The 20,910-nt window shown below is 42.7% G+C and overlaps 1 protein-coding gene across 1 annotated transcript in view; it reads left to right on the top strand.

The window, feature by feature from the left end:
• Positions 1-2,741: 2,741 nt before the first annotated feature.
• Positions 2,742-20,910, top strand: part of STX12 (syntaxin 12) — a 30,658-nt gene continuing 12,489 nt past the window's right edge. The window contains exons 1-4 of the mRNA XM_040337238.1: positions 2,742-2,961; positions 16,829-16,898; positions 18,556-18,655; positions 19,368-19,505. Of these exons, the coding sequence (XP_040193172.1) occupies positions 2,865-2,961; positions 16,829-16,898; positions 18,556-18,655; positions 19,368-19,505 (405 nt within the window). The 5' untranslated portion in view covers positions 2,742-2,864. The remainder of the gene's footprint in view (positions 2,962-16,828; positions 16,899-18,555; positions 18,656-19,367; positions 19,506-20,910) is intronic.

The following is a 20,910-nucleotide window of genomic DNA, read 5'->3' as shown; positions in this document are numbered from 1 at the left end:
TAGCCGGCCCATGGGACACAGTTTGGAGATCACTAGCTTAGATGGAAAAAATTATAATTTGAATAGATTAATTGAAAAGGAGAAAAATGACACAATGTTCCAAAAGTAGATTATGCATAAAATGTATCATCCCCACAAGGTGTGGTTTTCATTGCGTAGTTTTTTTTTTTTGAATCAAATAATTTTTTTATTAATTTTTAAAAAATGTTATATAAAAAAAAAAAATGAACATTGGTATCAATTGCATCTTATTACCCCACCCAACGTTGTGTATACAGACAAAAGACAAAGCAACCAATCGAACATACTATCATACAGTCCCTTGTTTTTCCAATTCCCTCCTTCACCTTATTCCTATATAATAGATGTTTTATATGTATTCATTTCACTCCAATGTTAACTTTCTCACCTAATGTCCCACATTAACCACTTATCTCCGATACGTTACGCCGCTGTAACTTTGGGCGCAAGTTCTGTATTCAGAAAGAACTTGCTCCCTTAGTTACGGCGGCGTAACGTATGTGTGGCGGCGTAAGCCCGCCTAATTCAAATGGGGATGTTGGGGGCGTGTTTTATTTACATTTTACTTGACCCCGCGTTTTTCAAGTTTTTTTTTTAACGGCGCATGTGCCGTCCATAAAATATCCCAGTGTGCATTGCTCCAAATTACGCCGCAAGGACGTATTGGATTCGACGTGAACGTAAATGACGTCCAACCCTATTCGCGAACGACTTACGCAAACGACGTAAAAATTTCAAAACTCGGCGCGGGAACGACGGCCATACTTAACATTAGCTACGCCTCATATAGCAGGGATAACTATATGGCGAAAAAAGCCTAACGTAAACAACGTAAAAAAATGCGCCGGCGGGACTTACGTTTCTGAATTGGCGTATCTAGCTCATTTGCATATTCCTTGCGTAACTATACGGAAGCGCCACCTAGCGGCCAGCGTGAATATGCAGCCTAAGATACTACGGTGTAAGACACTTACACCAGTCGGATCTTAGGGATATCTATGCGTAACTGATTCTCTGAATCAGGCGCATAGATACGACCGACCACACTCAGAGATACGACGGCGTATCAGGAGATACGCCGTCGTATCTTCTATCTGAATCCGGGCCAGTGTTTACAAGTTAAAAACAGTTTTTTTTTGCTAGAAAATTACTTAAAACCCCCCAAACATTATATATATTTTTTTCTAACACCCTAGAGAATAAAATGGCGGTCATTGTAATACTTTTTGTCACACCGTATTTGCGCAGCGGTCTTACAAGTGCACTTTTTTTTGGAAAAAAATCACTTTTTTTGAATAAAAAAATAAGACAACAGTAAAGTTAGCCCATTTATATATATATATATATATATATATATATATATATATATATATATATATATATATATATATATTATGAAAGATAATGTTACGCCGAGTAAATTGATACCCAACATGTCACGCTTCAAAATTGCGCCCGCTCGTGGAATGGCATCAAACTTTTACCCTTAAAAATCTCCATAGACAACGTTTAAAAAATTCTACAGGTCGCATCCTTTGAGTTACAGAGGAGGTCTAGGGTGAGAATTCTTGGGATTTTTCAACAAAAATATGTAGCAGAATATATATTGGACTAAATTGACGAAGAGATTAGATTATTTACATTTTTTTATTGGATATGTTTTATAGCAGAAAGTAAACAATTTTATTTATTTATTTTCAAAATTGACAGCCTTTTTTTTGTTTATAGCGCAAAAAATAAAAACCTCAGAGGTGATCAAATACCACCAAAAGAAAGCTCTGTTTGTGGGGAAAAAAAAGAACATGAATTTTATTTGGGTACAGCGTCGCTCTACCGCACAAATGTCAGTTAAAATAACGCAGTGCGGTATTGCAAAGAATTCCCTGGTCATGAAGGGAGGGGTAAACCTTCTGGAGCTGAAGTGGTTAAAGTGGAGTCCCGCCCAGAAATGGAACTTCCGCTGTCCGGATTCTCCCCCCCTCCCCATACAGTGTCACATTTGGCACCTTTCAGGGGGAAGCAGATACCTGTCGATAGATCTCCGCAGATCTTCGCCATGTCTGGCCTCTCCTCCGCCCCCCCCCGCTGTCTTCTGGGAGACACACAGGTCCCAGAAGACAGCAGAGACCATTCAGCACACGCAGAGTGACTTGAGCAAGCGCAGTAAGGAAGCTGCAAGGCTTCACTTCCTGATTCTCTTACCGAAGATGGCGGCACCTGCACCCGGGAGCTTCGGGGGATGACATTATGTGCGCCCTGAACAGGTAAGTGTCCTTATTTTAAAAGTCAGCAGCTGCAGTATTTGTAGCTCCTGTTTTTTTTTTTTTTTCGGCAGAACTCCGCTTTATTTTTTGGGGGATCAAGGTTTTACATAAAAAAATACAAGCTGATCATTGTAAGCAGCCCTGTCAGTGGTAAATTGTTTGTCTCATCCCTGTAAACTGATAAGAGAAGAGAGCTTGTTCTGTTGAAAAACAAGACTTGTTGGCTCTGGATCCATCTGCAACTCGAAGAAAGAAAGCCAAAAAAAAAAACGAAAATTCTGCAGACATGACATCTAAAAGCTGCAATGTAATAAATGTTTATTTTTAGGTTTGCTTTCCCTCCCTGTCCTCCTGAGCCATCCATCACATATCATTGTACAATCAGGAAGAGCCCGGGGCGGGGTCTGTCTATAGACAGCTGATGCGCAGCCACGCCCACAAGCTGGCCTCCTCTTTTCCTGTTCGCCGAGTGACGACACCGCACGGCCTCTCCTATCGGGCGTAGACCAGCGCCTGCGCACTAGCAAAGTGACCGGCAGGATAGACGGATCTGTGACGCCGGGCAGAGCAGACGGGAAGATGTCCGGTCACTGGCAGCAGAGCGGGGCCCGCGGGAAGGACTTCACTAGTATCATACAGACATGCAGCGGCAACATCCAGAGGATCACCAACAACAGTAAGCATGCGCAGCAGCCTGCCTGACATGAGTGATGGGGATGTGTCAGGACTGTCAGCAGCTGGGGATAGGGAATGAAGACATGGCTCATCTCCTATACATTGCACTGTCACCTCTATATATTGCTAGAGATAGTTGGCTTGGTCCTTTGTGCTAATTCTGGACAGGAGCCACCTATGGAAGTACCTACCTACCTACATACATACCTGATCCCCCTTCCTTTTCATGTCAATGATACTAACATGGCATGATGTCTGTGTGATCATCATGTGATGGTTGTTATTGGCCCCCTAGGCAGTCCTGCCTTGTATAGATGTCCCATCATCTCATGGAGACTACAATGTTTCCTTTCTCAACCTTCCTCTGGGAACATTTATCAGGGGCCCCTTTCACAACCAATCCATGAGTGTCGCTTACATTGGGGACCTTGTCCCCATCCCCCACTTGTTACAGGTACTTATATAGCACCTTCAATTTCCACATGTCACCGGTCACTTTATTAGGTACACCTGTTCAATTGCTTGGTAACACAAACTAACTGACCAATCACATGGCAGCAACTCAATGCATTTAGGCATCTAGACGTGGTGAGGATGACTTGCTGATGTTCAAACCGAGCATCAGATTTAGGAAGAAAGGGGTTGTAGAGGTTTGTTTTTTATTTTCTAAATAGGTTCCTTTAACCACTAGAGAGCGGCGCTAAAGACGTCCACAGCGCGGCTTTCACGTGCCAGGTGGACGTCCCTGGACGTCCTGCTATTTACATTCCCTGAGCGCGCCGCTGTGCCCGGCGCATCGCTGGGAAGCCGATGCGCGTGCCTGGTGGCCTTGATGTCCGCCAGGTACCCGCGATCGGTGGTGACAGCATGGACGTGGATCTGTGTGTGTAAACACAGCTTCACGTCCTGTCAGGGAGAGAGGAGACCGATCTGTGTCCCTTGTACATAGGTCACCTCCCCCAGTCAGTCCCCCTCCACACACAGTGAGGCTGCATTCACACCTGAGCGTAGCGTTTTGCAGCGTCTTTTTTTACCGCGATTTGCCGCGACAAAACGCAGCGTTTTTACCACAATTTTTTACAGGTCTAGGGTCACCAATGTAAAACGGCCAAATTCGAGTGACAAAAAAGGGTCCAGAACTTGTTTGAGCTTCAGGCGTTCGGCGTCAGGCGTTTTGTAGTGGAGATGTGAACCATCTCCATAGAGAATAATGTATTTTTCCCCCTCTAGCGTTTTGGGGCGTCGCGCTTCAGGAGACAAAACGCTCAGGTGTGAATGCAGCCTTAGAACACACCCAGGGAATACGTTTAACCCCTTCCTCACCCCCTAGTGCTAACCCCTTCCCTGCCAGTCACATTTACACAGTAATTGGTGCATTTTTATAGCACTGATCGCTGTATAAATGTGAATGGTCCCAAAATTGTGTCAAAGTGTCCGATATGTGCGCCGCAATATCGCAGGCCTGACAAAAAAATTGCATATCGCAGCCATTACTCGTAAAAAATAACAAATAAATCATAAATCTATCCCCTATTTTGTAGGCGCTATAACTTTTGCGCAAACCAATCAATATACGCTTATTGCAGTTTTTTTTTTAACAAAAATATGAAGAAGAATACGTATTGGCCTAAACTGAGGAAAAAGATATAAAAAAAAAAAAATTGGGATAATATAACAAAAAGTAAAAAATATTGTTTTGTTTTTTCAAAATGTTCTGTTTTTTTGTTTATAGCGCAAAAAATTTAAATCGCAGAGATGATCAAATACCACCAAAAGAAAGCTCTATTTGTGGGAAAAAAATGATAAAAATATAATTTGGGTACAGTGTTGTATGACCGCGCAATTGTCATTCAAAATGCGTCAGCGCTGAAAATTGGTCTGGGCATGAAGGGGGTTTGGGTGCCCAGTAATGAAGTGGTTAAGCTAGTGCATTGTTGGTTCACTTACCTTTTTCCTTTGATTTCCCTTCTAAATGTTTTTTTTCTTTGTCTGAATTTCTCACTTCCTGTTCCTCCTCAATAAGCTGTTCTGGCTGACTAACCCCATGGATGATGGTGGAAAGCTTACTGAGGAGGAACAGGAAGTGAGAAATTCAGACAAAGGGAAAACATTTTTTTAGAAGGGAAATGGAAGGAAAAGGTAAGTTAACCAACAATGCACTAGCTTAAAGGAACCTATATAGAAAATAAAAAACAAACCTTTACAACCCCTTTAAGTGACTTTGAACATGGCATGGTTGTTGCCAGATGGGCTGGTCTGAGTATTTCAAAAGCTTGGATTTTCACGCACAACCATCTCTAGGGCTTACAAGGAATGGTCAGAAAAAGAGAAAATCTCCTCCAATTTGGATGAAAATGCCTTGTTGATGTCAGAGGAGAATGGGTAGAGATGAAAGGCACCAGTAACTCAACCACTTGTTACAACCAATGTATGCAGAATACCATCGCTGAACGCACAACACATTGGAACTTTAAGCAGATGGGCTACAGTAGCAGAAGACCCCCACCGGGTGCCACTCCTGTCAGATAAAAACAGGAAACTGAGGCCACAATTCGCATAGGGTCACCAAAATTGGACAATATTAGATTGGAAAAACGTTCCCCGGTCGAATGAGTCTTAATTTTAGCTGTGGCATTCAGATGGTAGGGTCAGAATTTGGCGTAAACATGAAAGCATGGATCTATCCTGCCTTGTATCAACGGTTCAGGCTGGTGGTGGTGTAATGGTGTGGGGAATACTTTCTTGGCACACTTTGGGCCCCTTGGTACCAATTGAGCATTGTTTCAGCGCCAAAGTCTACCTAAGTATTGTTGCTGACCATATCCATCCCATTCCAGCATGGAAGGCGTCCCTTTCGGCCACGTTCCCCGCTGGTTTTGCTTCCTGGTGGCCACAGGACACACTGAGGACCTTTCATCGATCCCTTAACACCCCCGAAAATGATACGGAACCCAGGAGGATGCTGAGGCATGGCATCCCTTCCTCCCCTGGTTTTGACCAGCCTGTTACATTTTTATTATCCTGTAAGTGATTTTTAAAGCAGAGTTCCACCCAAAAATAGAACTTCCGCTTTTGCATTTTTCATCCTGCCTACATGTAGATATGTACACCTGCCAAAGCAAATTTATCTCAACTTGCTGAGTTTCACCGCCTCTCAAACTTGCCCATTGATGCCAACTGAAACACACATGCGAGCCAAACTTTTGGATCACGGTTGCAGTACAGTACTTCAATACAAAATCCCCCTTGGGATTGAAAAAATAAATTGCCATTCAGGGGGTAAGAGGATCAACTCTTGATGTCATGGAAGATGCTCTGCTTCCCTCTGAAAATCTATCCACTGCAGATCGCCTTTTGGAGGGAGGAAGAGACTATTCCCCATGTTAGAGGCCTTACAGTGGCAGTCAGAATAGTAACCCTTTGAGATCCTTGGTGTGCAGCGTCCCTGCCAAGTGGCATTGGCCCTGGTATTAGGTTGGCATCATCAAGCGTGAGGTCAATCAGCCATAGGTCAACTGACAACTTCTGGAGAAACCCTGGTTAAAAGGAAAGAGTGCTAGAATTAAAGTGATGCATAAATACATATCATGAAAATGTCTGACAGAAGGAGTGTACTTCAGATTTAAAAATGGAATTGTAGCTTGGACAAAATATTCTAAATTCCAAAATTTAGCACTGGATAATAATAAAAAAAAATAATAATAAAAAAAAAAGAAGGGGGGGGGGCGGTCGACGACATTTACGGTAGGTGCTGTATTTAACAGATCTGCAGCGCTGTCCACGACATACCTACTGTTCCAGCGATACTACACCACAACTAGTTTGGGTTGAAGGACTTCCAGCAATAAAAAGCTTGTAGAGGATCTAGCCTTATAAAAGAATACTGACTTCTGTCCATGTTGCTGTTGGGAGATTTTCCTTTACTTCCTGTCTGCTAAAACTGTTGTCATCAGACAAGTGAGGAGGAAAATTAAACTATAAGAGCCCCAGATCAGCGGTTCTCAACCTCAGTCCTCAAGTACCCCCAATAGGTGCTTTTCAGGTGTTTTAGTGCTAAAAATAGTGCCTGTAAAGCGCCTTTCATGGTACAGGCGTACCACCCTGAGTGCTTTCACACTGGGGTGGTACGCCTGTGGGACAGGAAAAAAGGTTGTGCAAGCAGCATCTTTGGGGAAGTTTGGGAGCGTTGTCTATTGAAATAAATATGCAGCGCCTGCAAAGCGCTTCGCCAGCGCCGCAACACGGGCACTTTTAACCATACTTACCCATTTTCAGGCCGCTCTGGTCCAGTCACATGATCGGCTCCCCTGCGTCAGGCAGCAGCTGCTATTGAGGAGAGAAGGAAGTGTCAAGAATGGCTGGGACATGGGAGCCTATGGGTGGTGTCACTGCTCCACAGCATTATCAGCCGTTGTGGAGTACTTTATTCCTGTGTATGTAGTCTAAACTCGAAAGGGTACTTTTCATTGATTTTAAGTGCCAGTTCAAAAAAAGGAAAATTAAAATAGAACTATTAGGTAAAACCTTTTTAAGTTTGGAGTGTAAGGGAGGGTTCTAACCCTTGCCAGTTTTTTGTGCCATCTGTGTCCCATTGGGGAGATTTCTCTTCACTTCCTGTCCTATAGCCAAACATGAGGACAGAGGAAATTGAGGACAGTAAATTAAAGCGAGGTTCTACCCGATTAAAAAAAACACTGTAGCTGCTGACTTTTAATAAGGATACTTGCCTGTCCTAGGCGCCCACAATGTCGACCCCCCCCCCCCCCCCGGAGGCTGATCCCGCATTGGACGAGGCAGATTAGTTACGCATAGCAACCGCCATTTCTGGCAAGTAACAGTTTTATTTTTTTGCAGGATTTTGGTGTTTTTGTTTTTATAGGGTAGACCTCCATAAGGGAATTCTTTGGGGACCCCCAGGTTACAAGAACTAGTGTCCCTATTGAAATATTTCCCCCCTACTACTTTTCTGGGGACAACCCTTTTACCCTCACTTGCAATGATAATGGTAAACAGGACAAATAGAGAGGGTGAATCAATCACCATAAGGGGGGCACACACAGTAATAAAAACCGATGGGTACTTTAATCCCTCTGCACTCTATCCAAAACATAAAAATAAAAAATATAATTTATATACATATAGCCTTTAGTTATACTTTAGCTAAACATAGGCTAATTGTGCAAATTATTTCCTAAATTTATGTCAAAATGAAAGAGGACTGCTACCATCTGTTAGAGCGTGCTGCTACAGCTCAGTTCTGCCACCACTCGGAGCCCTCTACCAGGGAGTGTGCACAAGGGGGCCAAGTAACAGGCAGTATAGGAAACATGCAGACACAAAGCCACTGGTATGTATACAAAACATTGCAGCTGTCACACAAGGTTGCTAAATATCACAAGGGTTAAAATGAATCCTTTAACCATTAGTGACCTACCTCTAAAAATGCTAGGCCCTTGGTTGTAATGTAATCCCATGCCACCAGTATCTTCTGATTAATTGAACAAGAATAAGAACTCGGCATGAAATGTCTGAACCATTACTATTATCTGACTCACTGAGCTGGAACAAGAATGCAGATCAGGAGTTGACTTAATTATTGAGAACTTCTTACAAGTCAGTGACTCAAAGCTCTGCAGCCAGAAACCGCCAGGTAGCTAGCATTTTCAGGTGGAGGTCTGCAATGTCAGATTCCAAAGATCTCTCAGAAAATTATTTTTTTAACGTCCTTCTAGCGCAACGTTCCAGTGTGAAAACCCTCGGGCTTTAACACTGGAGACAATGGTGCAGCTGTTTGAGGGCGGATTGCAGGCGCTATTTTTAATGCTATAGCACCTGCAATATGCCCTCAGTGTGAAAGGGGTCTTAGAGAATACACATGTAGGTGCCTTACGCAGCTTCAGGTGCACAGCCACATATAGTTTCCCCTGTTAATGCATCTCAATAAGCAGGGGGTCCTGGGAATGTTATTATGCAGGCTCTGCACACTGTATGGTGTGCATGAGACTTAAAGCAATATTAAAGGCAAACATGCCACACTTGCCTGCTCTGTGCAGCTGTTTTGCACAGAGCAGCCTTGAGCCTCATCATCTCAGGTCACTTGTTTTCGCTCCTGGCTCCTTCCTCCTGCCAAGTGCCCCCTAGAGCAAGCAGGTTGCAGTGAGGACACCCAAGCCACTGCTCTGCATGTCCATTCAGACATGGAGCTGCAGCTCAGCCCCACCCCCATTGGCTGTGATTTCAGTCAATAAGGAGGGAGAATGCACTGGTAGTAGGTGCTCTTGTGAATATCGCTGGATCAAGAGGAAGCTCAGGTAAGAATTATGGGGGGCTGCTGCATACAGAAGGCTTTTTACCTTCATGCATGAGGGTAAAGCCTTCCGCCTTTAAGCTCGGTTCGCAATGTTGCGATGTGTGAAACCCTGCGATTCAGAGCCAGTTCCCGCATTGGACCTGAATTTTGCACACTGGTTGACACTGACATCTCAGAACCGCTGGGGATGTCAATGTAAAGTTAATGACACCCAAAGATTGGATCGCAGTGTGAACTGTGAAACAGTGCAGCAATCGTATATCATAGGTGTGAACACCCACGCCATCCGATTTCAGTGCAAACCAAAAAACGGTCCTGCACCATTTTGATGCGATTTCAGCCATACAGTTTGTATGGCTGAAATCGCATCACATGTGATCTACACAGTAAAACTGCATTCTCTATTATGCTTGAATCTTTTTGCCTCAATAAAGGAACATTTTTTTTTCTTGTTAAAAAAAATAAAAAAATAAAACTGCATTCTCAGGCATACTCCCATTGTTCCCTTTTGTCCATGGGGGTGTGCAGGAACTGTGGGATAATGAAAAGGAGCCCATATAGAAAACCTTTTCTGAGAGATCTTTGGAATCTGACATTGCAGACCTCCACCTGAAAATGCTAGCTACCTGGCGGTTTCTGGCTGCAGAGCTTTGAGTCACTGACTTGTAAGAAGTTCTCAATAATTAAGTCAACTCCTGATCTGCATTCTTGTTCCAGCTCAGTGAGTCAGATAATAGTAATGGTTCAGACATTTCATGCTGAGTTCTTATTCTTGTTCAATTAATCAGAAGATACTGGTGGCATGGGATTACATTACAGCATTTTTAGTGGTAGGTCACTAATGGTTAAAGGATTCCTTTTAACTCTTGTGATATTTAGCAACCTTGTGTGAGAGCTGCAATGTTTTGTATACATACCTCTAAGTGGCTGCATGTTTCCTATACTGCCTGTTACTTGGCCCCCTTGTGCACACTCCCTGGTAGAGGGCTCCGAGTGGTGGGAGAACTGAGCTGTAGCAGCACGCTCTAACAGATGGTAGCAGTCCTCTTTCATTTTGACGCAATTTTAGGAAATAATTTGTACAATTATCCTTTAAAGCCTATGTTTAGCTAAAGTATAACTAAAGGCTATATGTATATAAATTATATATTTTATTTTTATGTTTTGGATAGAGTGCAGAGGGATTAAAGTACCTATTGGTTTTTATTACTGTGTGTGCCCCCCTTATGGTGATTGATTCACCCTCTCTATTTGTCCTGTTTACCATTATCATTGCAAGTGAGGGTAAAAGACAACCCCAAATTTTGGGTTGTCCCCAGAAAAGTAGTAGGGGGAAATATTTCAATGGGGACACTAGTTCTTGTAACCTGGGGGTCCCCAAAGAATTCCCTTATGGAGGTCTACCCTAAAAAAAAAAAAAAAAACACCAAAATCCTGCAAAAAAATAAACATTTTACTTGCCAGAAATGGCGGTTGCTATGCGTAACTAATCTGCCTCTTTCCATGCTGTGGCAGGTGTTCTTCCTCGTCCTCCCCGTGCTGCTTTCTGGGAACTGTGTGTATCCCAGAAAGCAGTCGCCCATTCACAAAGCGCTGAGAGACTCGCGCATGTGCAGTAGGAAACGGGCAGTAAAGCTGCAAGGCTCCACTGCCTGTTTCCCTTAGTGAGGATGGCGGCACCAGGAACTGCCAGGATCGATGGATAGGCCTCCGGGGGGGTGACATCGTGGGCGCCTAAGACAGGTAAGTTTTAATAAAAAAAAAAAAAAAAAGTCAACAGCTACAGTAAAAGGGAGTTAACGCTCCAGGTGGGTATACTGGACAATTAATAGCTTCTCAGGAAACCAGGAGTGCCGGAAATGCACAAGGCAAATGGTAGAGGCTAGAAGAATGGACAGCCGCACTTCCAAAAAACCCTTGGGTTGTCTTTATTTTAAAAACAGATGGCAAATGCACTACAAAGCACAGCAAAAAAGTCGAGAGCAGCCTACGCGTTTCACACCATGATTAAGCACTGTCCAGTGTGAAACGCGTAGGCTGCTATCTCGACTTTTTTGCTGTGCTTTGTAGTGCATTTGCCATCTGTTTTTAAAATAAAGACAACCCAAGGGTTTTTTTGGAAGTGCGGCTGTCCATTCTTCTAGCCTCTACCATCAGCAGCTACAGTGTTTGTAGCTGCTGACTTTTTTTATTTTTTTAAATCGTGGGTGGAACCCCGCTTTAATTTGCTGGGATTTCCTCTGTCCTCATGTTTGGCTATGGCACAGGAAGTGAAGAGAAATCTCCCCCATTGGACACAGATGGCACAACAAAAAAAACTGACAAGGGTTAGAACCCTCCCTTACACTCTAAACTTAAAAAGGTTTTACATAATAGTTCTATTTTAATTTTCCTTTTTTGAACTGGCACTTAAAATCAATGAAAAGCAACCCCTGTGCTGGTGTCCTAGCTAAAATCTCCCATCCAAATTTGGAGAAGTCTGAGAGTAATAAAAAAAAAAAAAAAAAAGTACCCTTTCGAGTTTAGACTACATACACAAGAAAAAGTACTCCACAACGGCTGATAATGCTGTGGAGCAGTGACAGCACCCATAGGCTCCCATGTCCCAGCCATTCTTGACACTTCATCCTCTCCTCAATAGCAGCTGCTGCCTGACGCAGGGGAGCCGATCATGTGACTGGACCAGAGCGGCCTGAAAATAGGTAAGTATGGTTAAAAGTGCCCGTGTTGCGGCGCTGGCGAATCGCTTTGCAGGTGCTGCATATTTATTTCAATAGACAACGCTCCCAAACTTCCCCAAAGATGCTGCTTGCACAACCTTTTTTCCTGTCCCACAGGCGTACCACCCCAGTGTGAAAGCACTCAGGGTGGTACGCCTGTACCATGAAAGGCGCTTTACAGGCACTATTTTTAGCACTAAAACACCTGAAAAGCACCTATTGGGGGTACTTGAGGACTGAGCCTGAGAACCGCTGATCTGGGGCTCTTATAGTTTAATTTTCCTCCTCACTTGTCCTATGACAACAGTTTTAGCAGAAGGGAAGTAAAGGAAAATCTCCCAACAGCAACATGGACAGAAGTCAGTATTCTTTTATTAGTGGAGTATAGGAAGGCTAGATCCTCTACAAGCTTTTTATTGCTGGAAGTCCTTCAACCCAAACTAGTTGTGGTGTAGTATCGCTGGAACAGTAGGTATGTCGTGGGCAGCGCTGCAGATCTGTTAAATACAGCACCTAAATGTCGTTGACTCCCCCCCCCCCCCCCTTTTTTTATTTTTTATTTTTTTTTATTATTATTATTATTATCCAGTGCTGAAGTCTGGAATTAAGAATATGTTGTCCAAGCTACATATCCATTTTTAAATCTGAAGTACACTTCTTCTGTCAGACATTTTCATGAGGAATAAATATGCATTCATCATGCACCACTTTAATTCTAGCACTCTTTTTTTTTTTTTTTGTTTATATTTTTGGAAAGCTAGTGACTGATGGGCATCTTGAGCTCTAATTTAAGATGTTTTGAGCAGTTACAACCTTGGTATTACAATGCTGTCTTTATATTAGAAAACTATTCATGTCCTCCACATGACTGCGTTTTTAAAATGTCTTTTACAATCAGATAACATTGTTGAGTTTTTCTTCATTTGCCAGGTAAAGCTGGCTTTGTTTGCGAGTGTCAAGGGGAGAGCAGTCATCCTGCAGGCAGAATAATGTGCCAGAGCTGGGTATACACTGGTCAAATGTTGGCTGGCTCCTGATGAATACAGTGGGGAAATTTTAGTCATTTGACCCCCTGCAGATTTTGTAAGTTTGCCCATTTACAAAGAAATGAAGGGTCTAGAATTGTTACCATAGGTGTGTTTTTTTTTAAATGATGGAGACAGAATATGAACCAGAAAAAACATATGATACAAATGTTATCAATTGAGTTGCCTTTCGGTGAGTAAAATAAGTATTTGATCCTCTACCAACCAACAATAATTGTGGCTCCCACAGGCCAGCTACAGTATGTGGTACACAGATTAGCCCTGTCAATGTAAGAAGGTGCTCCTAACGCCAACTCATTATGTGTATAAAACACCACAGAATTTTTCTTCCATTCAAACCTCACCATCATGGGCAAGACCTAAGAGCTGTCAAAGGACGTCGGTGACAAGAATGTAGACCTACACAAGGCTGGAATGGGCTTCAAGACCATCAGCAAGAAGCTTAGTGAGCAGGAGACAACTGTTGGAGCAATTATTCGCAAATGGAAGAAAATACATAATAACCACCAGTCGCCCTCGTTTCAGAGCTCCATGCAAGATATCGCCTCATGGAGTGATGAGGATTATGAGAAAAGTGAGGGATCAGCTCAGAACTACACAGGAGGCACTTGGGAATGATCTCAAGGCAGTTGGGATCACAGTGGCCAAACAAACCATTGGTACCACAATACGCCACCATAGACTGAAATCCTGCAATACCCGCAAGGTCCCCTCTCCTCAAGAAAGCACATGTACAGGCCTGTCTGAAGTTTGCCAATGAACATCTAAATGATTCCGAGAAGAACTGGGAGAAAGTGCTGTGGTCAGATGACATTGAAATTGAGCTATTTGACATTAAAGAGGAACTGCAGTCTGCTCACATTTGTAATTAAAACTTATTTGCCATTCTGAAGCTTCCCTCCAACCACTTTGCATATTTTATATGTACTGTGATACTGTATTTGCCAAATATGCTGCAGAAATCTCCCTCCGCGGAGTCTGGCTGCAGCCATTTAAACTGTGGGCAGCTGAAGCTGCTGCCTGTTCACTTCCTGGATTTACACAGACACACAGAGGCACACCTCCAGCTCTCATTGTCCCGCTTATGACTCACCCCCCCCCCCTTCCTCCCTTCCTGGTAAACTCTCACGAGAGTGGAAAAGCAAGCTGTGCATGATGTCGTAAGCTTAGGCTAATGACCAGACAAGAAAGGAGTGGGGTGTATAAGGTATTTACTGGCAGAAAAAAAATGTTTTACTATCCAAAGTTGACACAACAAGGGAAGAAGATTTAATAGATGGAAAGGAAGAAAAATGCTGACTATGGGGCAGATCCACGTACATTGGCGCATTGTTGCGTCCGGCGTAGCGTATCTCTGATATGCTACGCCGCCGTAACTTGCAGCGTAATTTCCTCATCCTGAAAGAATTTGCGCTGTAAGTTACGGCGGCGTAGTGTTACTTTGGCGGCGTAAGGGCACAATTCAAATGGATGTGATGGGGGCGTGTTTTATGTAAATACGTCTTGCCCCGACGTAAATGATGTTTTTTTTGGAACGGCGCATGCACCGTCCGTGGGGGTATCCCAGTGCGCATGCTCGAAATTAACCCGCAACAAGCCGTAAAGTTACGACGTGAACGTCATTCTACGCAAAGCCCTATTCGCGAACGACTTATGCAAACTACGTAAAAAAATTCAAAATTCGAAGCGGGAACGACAGCCATACTTAACATAGGATACGCCTCATATAGCAGGCGTAACTATACGCCGAAAAAAGCCTTGCGGAAATGACGTAAAAAAATGCGCCGGACGTACGTTCGTGGATTGCCGTATCTAGCTAATTTGCATACTCGACGCGGAAATCGACGGAAACGCCACCTAGCGCCCAGCGTAAATATGCACCTTAGATCCGACGGCGTACTAAGACGTACGCAAGTCGGATCTAGCACAGCTTCAGGCGTATCTTGTTTTGTGGATACAAAACAAAAATACGCCTGAGCAAACTAGAAGTTACGCGGCGTATCCATAGATACGCCAGCGTAACTTCTTTGTGGATCTGCCCCAATGTATTTAAGCACACCATCCCTACAGTCAAGCATGGAGGTGGAAACATTATGCTTTGGGGCTGTTTTTTCATATCATTTTTATTTTATTTTTTTTCCATTATGAATCAAGATGAGTTTGGGCATGAACCCTTTTTTTTTTTTTTTTTTTTTTTTTTTTTTTATAGCACATTGAGCTGCAGGCCAGGTCAACTTTGCAGTCCACCTGTCTGTTTATGTAAGATACAAGGCAGGAATAACCCGACCTTTAGCTCAATTGGAGTAAAAAAAAAAGAGAGAACTGGAGCGCACCCAATCTCTATGACAAAACCGGTTGGAGAAGTGAGACTTCCTCTGTTTCAGAAGGACTAATACTTTAGAACATAGGAAATTGTGCTAAATTATAGTGAGGCAATTTCCCGAGCGATGAAAGAATTCCGTGAGTGGCTTAGTTTTTAAATTCCACCCATAAAAATGTCAGTTGCAAGTGGATGGACACAAGCAACATACAGATGTTGGATTTGGGTTAATGTGCATGTTTTTGGCTATAGTGGAGGAAAAAAATGAGTTCTTGGCATTGACTTATCTTGAGGTAAGCAATAGTTACTAGCACTATTTAGTGAGTCCCAGATCTGCTATATATATATATATATATATATCTCTATTGAAATCCTTTGCAAATTTATTCCGGGGCGGTTCCCTTCTTCAAGCGTGTTCCGTTTAATAGACTATAAGTAAAGCTCATGTGTTCAAAACCATCTATCTAGGTCAAAGTTATGACTTTGATGGCCATAGTTCGACTCTCGGGCAGTTCAAAAGGGACCAGCCAAGATTCGAACCATGTATGGGCAAGCTGATTTACCCAAGTTGATCAGTCGTTCAACTTTGGTACAACCAGCCTGTGGGCTATTATAGCTGCTAGCATTAATCACTGTCTTCTCCTTGTGGGGACGGTTTCCCCTGCCGGGGAAAAACATTGGCTCCATAGGTGGGATTTCCCCATCAACACCCACCACGGTTGCAGGGAAGAAAATTGCTGTCTATGACCGGCTTTATATAGTGCCCTTGACGACCTTTTTCCATTGACAATTCATGAATAATTTTAAAGTGTATTTAGAGCCTAATGTGTTTTTCCGTTAGAAGCCTTGTCAGGTCTCTCTGGTTGCTCTGTGCTTTCCCAGGAGATTCACACTCTGTTTCTTTTGGAGAGAGAAAGTGTGTTAAAATCCAAAAGTTTGAGCTTTAACCAAAAACAAAGAAAGAGGGTAATGTATTGGTGGGCACACTTGTTGGTTGGCAGCTATGAGAGGATGCTGCTCAATTTGGAGATCTTTCTTTTCACTTTCTGTTGTGCGGGGCAGGAAGCAAAGGAAAACTTCCCCAATGGGTACACAGGTGGCAAAAGATGCTTCCCTGCACTATCCAAACAAAAGGTGGAGGGGCTAATTTTGGCTTTAGATCTACTTTACTTTATTTTTCTCTGTATGGGTAGAACTTTTGTCATGTGGGAGGGATAGTGCCTCGATGTTGGCGTCGGTGGGAGGAAAAGTGCCCCATTATTGGTGTCAGTGGGAGGAATGGTGTCCCAATGTTGGTGGTAGAAATTATGCCCTACACCATTGGAGATTATAATGCCTTTTATTTATAGGGAAGACTAGTGCCCAAGGGCCAGATAAAAACAAGCAAAGGGCCACATCCTTCCCCCGGGCCGCAGTTTGGAGACCCCTGTTTTAGTTCAACTTTTAAAAGTGTTTGTTTTTTCCTTGTTCAGCTGCTCAGATTCAGACGTTACTAAATCAGCTTGGAACCAGTAAAGATTCAAGTAAACTTCAGCAGAACCTGTAAGTTGAATGTGATTCATGCTTCTGCTTTTGTCATTTTCTAACTCTTTGTTATTGTGTGATTCTTGTATTTTAAAGTGGAAGTAAACCCTCCTATTTTCAGCCAAGGAAGCTGCCATCTTGGCCTGTTTGTTTTTCAACGGCCATGGTGCTGCACATGTTGTGGTTTTTTTTTTTTTTTTTTTTTTAATTTAAACTGTTATGCTGCGTACACACGATCAGAATTTCCAAAAAGAAAAGAGCTTTTGGTCAGAAATTCCGACCGTGTGTATGCCCCATCGGACTTTTTCTGTCGGAATTTCCGACAGCAAAAATTTGAGAGCTGGTTCTTAAATTTTCCGACAGAAAAAGTTCATGTTGGTAATTCCAATCATCTGTATGCAATTCCGACACAAACAAGCATGCTCGGAATCATTTAACTTAATTTTTCTCTGCTCATTGTAGTGTTGTACGTCACTGCTTTCCTGAAGGTCAGAATTTTGTGTGACCATGTGCATGCAACACAAGTTTGAGCCAAAATTCGGTGGGGGAAAAAAATCCACGGTTTTCTTGTCGGAATTTCCGATCGTGTGTACGCGGCATTAGCTCGATGGGTTTACTTCTGTTTTATTGGTAAATGAGCTGTGATGTATAAATGACTCTTCATCCTTTTTATCTTAAAGTACAACGCCAACTTTAATATTGCTTCAGCTTACTCTTCTTTAAGTAATTAAACGTTTTTTTGGGGGGGGGGGGGGGGCGGGTACCTGCTCTTTGACAGTTCTCCTCTCCCCCCTCCCCACAGTCTTCTGGGACATGTCACAATGCATGGCTCGCTCATGCACAGTGGGCATCTGGCTATGAAGCCACAAGCTGTCAAAGCCGGGTGCCCACAGTTAAGATGCCAGGGACAGAAGAAAGTGAGCAGCTTCAGTGCTTGTATCTGCTGATGTTAATTTTTTTAAAAAAATTACTGGAGCTCCTTTTATAAATAGTTTTGTTTTGGGATAGCTAGCCCAAACAAATTATTTACATGACGCTAAGCAGCCACTAGGTGTGCTGTAATATACTGTAGTACCATTAAATTCATGCAATAAGCAGGATTGTGCTCTGCCAACAGCACGGCAGACTTCCCATCTGCTGCTGGAAGAGTCAGCCTGAATGCTTCTCTGCTGTTCAGGAGAATCCCTTGTATTTTTATCAATCAATACAACGCTTCATTTGGCCAAAGTGGAGAGGTGTGTGGGTGACATATTTTAATTCCGGGAGTAGACGGGAAGTCTCCCTTATATCTGCGCCGCTTATTGCATGTAGCTGATGCTACTACAGTATGTTACCGCAGTGGTTTTCAACATCCGTCCTCAAGTACCCCCAACAAGCCATGGTTTACAGGTTTTCCTTTTTATCTTGCACCAGGTGCTTTAATTCAGAGTCAATGGCTGGGTATTTTGGACAGGTGTGTGGTTTTTTTTTTTTTTTTTTTTTTTTTATCATAGAGAAATTCCCAAAACATGACCTGTTGGGGGTACTTGAGAACCACTGTATTGCAGCACAAATTGTGCTTGCACCATTATATAATGAAAATAATTTGTGCCAGCTTGCCTCCAAACGATTTAAAGTGATAAAACTGTAAAATTAAATTTTAAAGTCCTTTCTAATTTTTGTAAATTTCATGCAGAGAGCAGATTCAACATTCCACAAATGTCTTGGCGAAGGAAACAAACACTTATTTGAAGGATCTTGCCTTGGTTCCTGCTCCGCTGTCTCCAAATGAGCAGGTAAAAGGTGTGTGTGTGTGTGTGTGTGTGTGTGTGTGTGTGTGTGTGTGTGTGTGTGTGTGTTTTTAATTTTATTTATTTAGTTTTTTTTTATGAAATTGATGCCTGTTTACTGTTTAGTTTACCTAAAGTACAAGGGTGTGTGTGTGTGTGTGTGTGTGTGTGTGCAGTTGGGGTCCTTCTACACGGCTGTCAGATCAGGTTCACTGGTCAGTTTTTTTGGTGGACCTGATCGACTCTTGCATTCTCCTTCTATGGAGCTGAGACATGTCCGCTGACACTTGCCGCCATCCGGTCCGATCCTGCCTGAAAAATCCAGATGGATGGTGGTCCTATTTTCCATCCGTCTGGCCGATCGGATAAAAATGGACAGGCATTTCCCCATAGAGAGTATGACTGTGTCGGCTCTGCACAGCGGAGCGTATAGGAGCGGTCATCCGCCTGCCCAGCTGGGATCAGCGGAGGGTAAAATATCTGAAGACATGGATGTAACTGTCCCCAGCATGCTGCATACAAAAACATTTGAGATAGCTGGTTCACTTTAATTAAAGCTAAAGATAACTTTTTATTTTATGTTTGGATATTTTTCCTTTTGAATTTCTACACCTGCTCTTTATCACACATACTGTACATGTATTTCTTCCCCCTTTGTAGAAAATTGTGTTTTGTAACATTGTTCTATAGTGAAATCGCCCCTATTTTCATCTTGCAGCGTCAGCAGAAGCTGCAGAAGGAGCGTCTTATGAATGATTTCTCTGCTGCACTAAATCGTTTCCAAGCTGTCCAGAGACAAGTGTCTGAGAAGGAAAAGGAGACGGTTGCTCGTGCAAGAGCTGGATCTCGTCTGTCGGTACGTAGCGTGCTAGTTATTCCTATATACTATAGCCACAGTGAGATTATCCACCTTCTTTTAATCCAGCCGTTTATCATGTACTGTATTTATTGGCGTATAACACTCACTTTTTTACCCTGAAAATGGAGGGTAAACTGTGCCTGCGTGTTATACGCAGGGGGCTGTGGAATTTTTATTTTTTTTTCCTGAAACCTCCCTCTTAAAGTTAGGGTGCGTGTTATACGCCGATAAATACGGTAAGTAATGCAAAGTGATTGCCCCTAAAATGGCTGCAGGCAGACCATTTCATTCTTGTATATAAATATAAAATGTAATGGCTATATTCTCTCCAGGTTGGAAATACTGCATTATGGCCACTAGATGGAGCTGACGATCATAAGAATAAAATACTCATAGGATGAATGGCTTTGACACAGGTGATACCTGTGTGGTCATTTTTGTGAATAATTTTTTTGCATTAATTCTATATATTCGATAAAACACTGACCGTGATCTAACCGCACTATAAATAAATCTTGTTGTGCTTGTTTGTGAATTGCAGTCTGAGAGATGTGCGGTAAATAAGTCACTGTATCAAAGAAAAAAACGATGGGCCTAGTGTATTGTATCCTGTATGAATCCTGATACAAGATGAAATTAAATATCTAAAGAACAGTAGCATATCCATGTTTAATTTTGGTGTTAAAGTGGATGTAAACCCTCACATATACCCAGTGAACAGCCTCAGATGATACACAGGGATGAAACAAATCTCCCCACATAAGTTTTACATTTTATATACTGTTTAGAAAGTTCAGATGGTGTTTGCTTTTCTTTTCCTGTTCAACACTGCAGTGAAATCTGACCATACAGTCAACACAGCTGATTGGAGGAAAGGCACACACCCCCTTGTCTCATAGGTAGAGACTTTCAGAGGTGTTCTGTGACAGGGCAAGCTGCCTGCTAATCTATTTATAGCTCCTTTCCCGACACAAAATTCAGCCTGTTTGTTATCATATGTGAAGGCGAACTTATCAGGCTGATAACAGAAGAACGGAGAAGGCGGCTACGGGACACAGGGCTTTGAAGAGAGATAAGAAAACACTACAGATATATGTGCTCAGCTCAAATTTCATGAATCGAGTTTACATCTACTTAAAGTAAAAGGAATTTGGGTAGGGATTGGGGGATATTAAACTATGACAGGCAATCCAAAAATATTTAATGATTCTGGGGGTGATGCATTGCAAGGCATGGCTTTTGGGAGATACTACACATTATCAAGCTTATGAAAAAAAGTTTCCATGTCCTGCGTCCATTAGCAGGCACTGATGTTAATTTATGAAGAAACGCATATAGCTGGAGCAGATGTATGAAAGCCAGACCGACAAATAGGGTGATGTGAAAATCTTATGCCGCGTAC

This window comes from Rana temporaria, chromosome 2 (assembly GCF_905171775.1).
Source record: "Rana temporaria chromosome 2, aRanTem1.1, whole genome shotgun sequence".
NCBI classification, from domain to species: Eukaryota; Metazoa; Chordata; class Amphibia; order Anura; family Ranidae; genus Rana; species Rana temporaria.
Note: the sequence above shows the minus strand (reverse complement) of the source record. Positions and strands in the feature narration are given on the sequence as shown.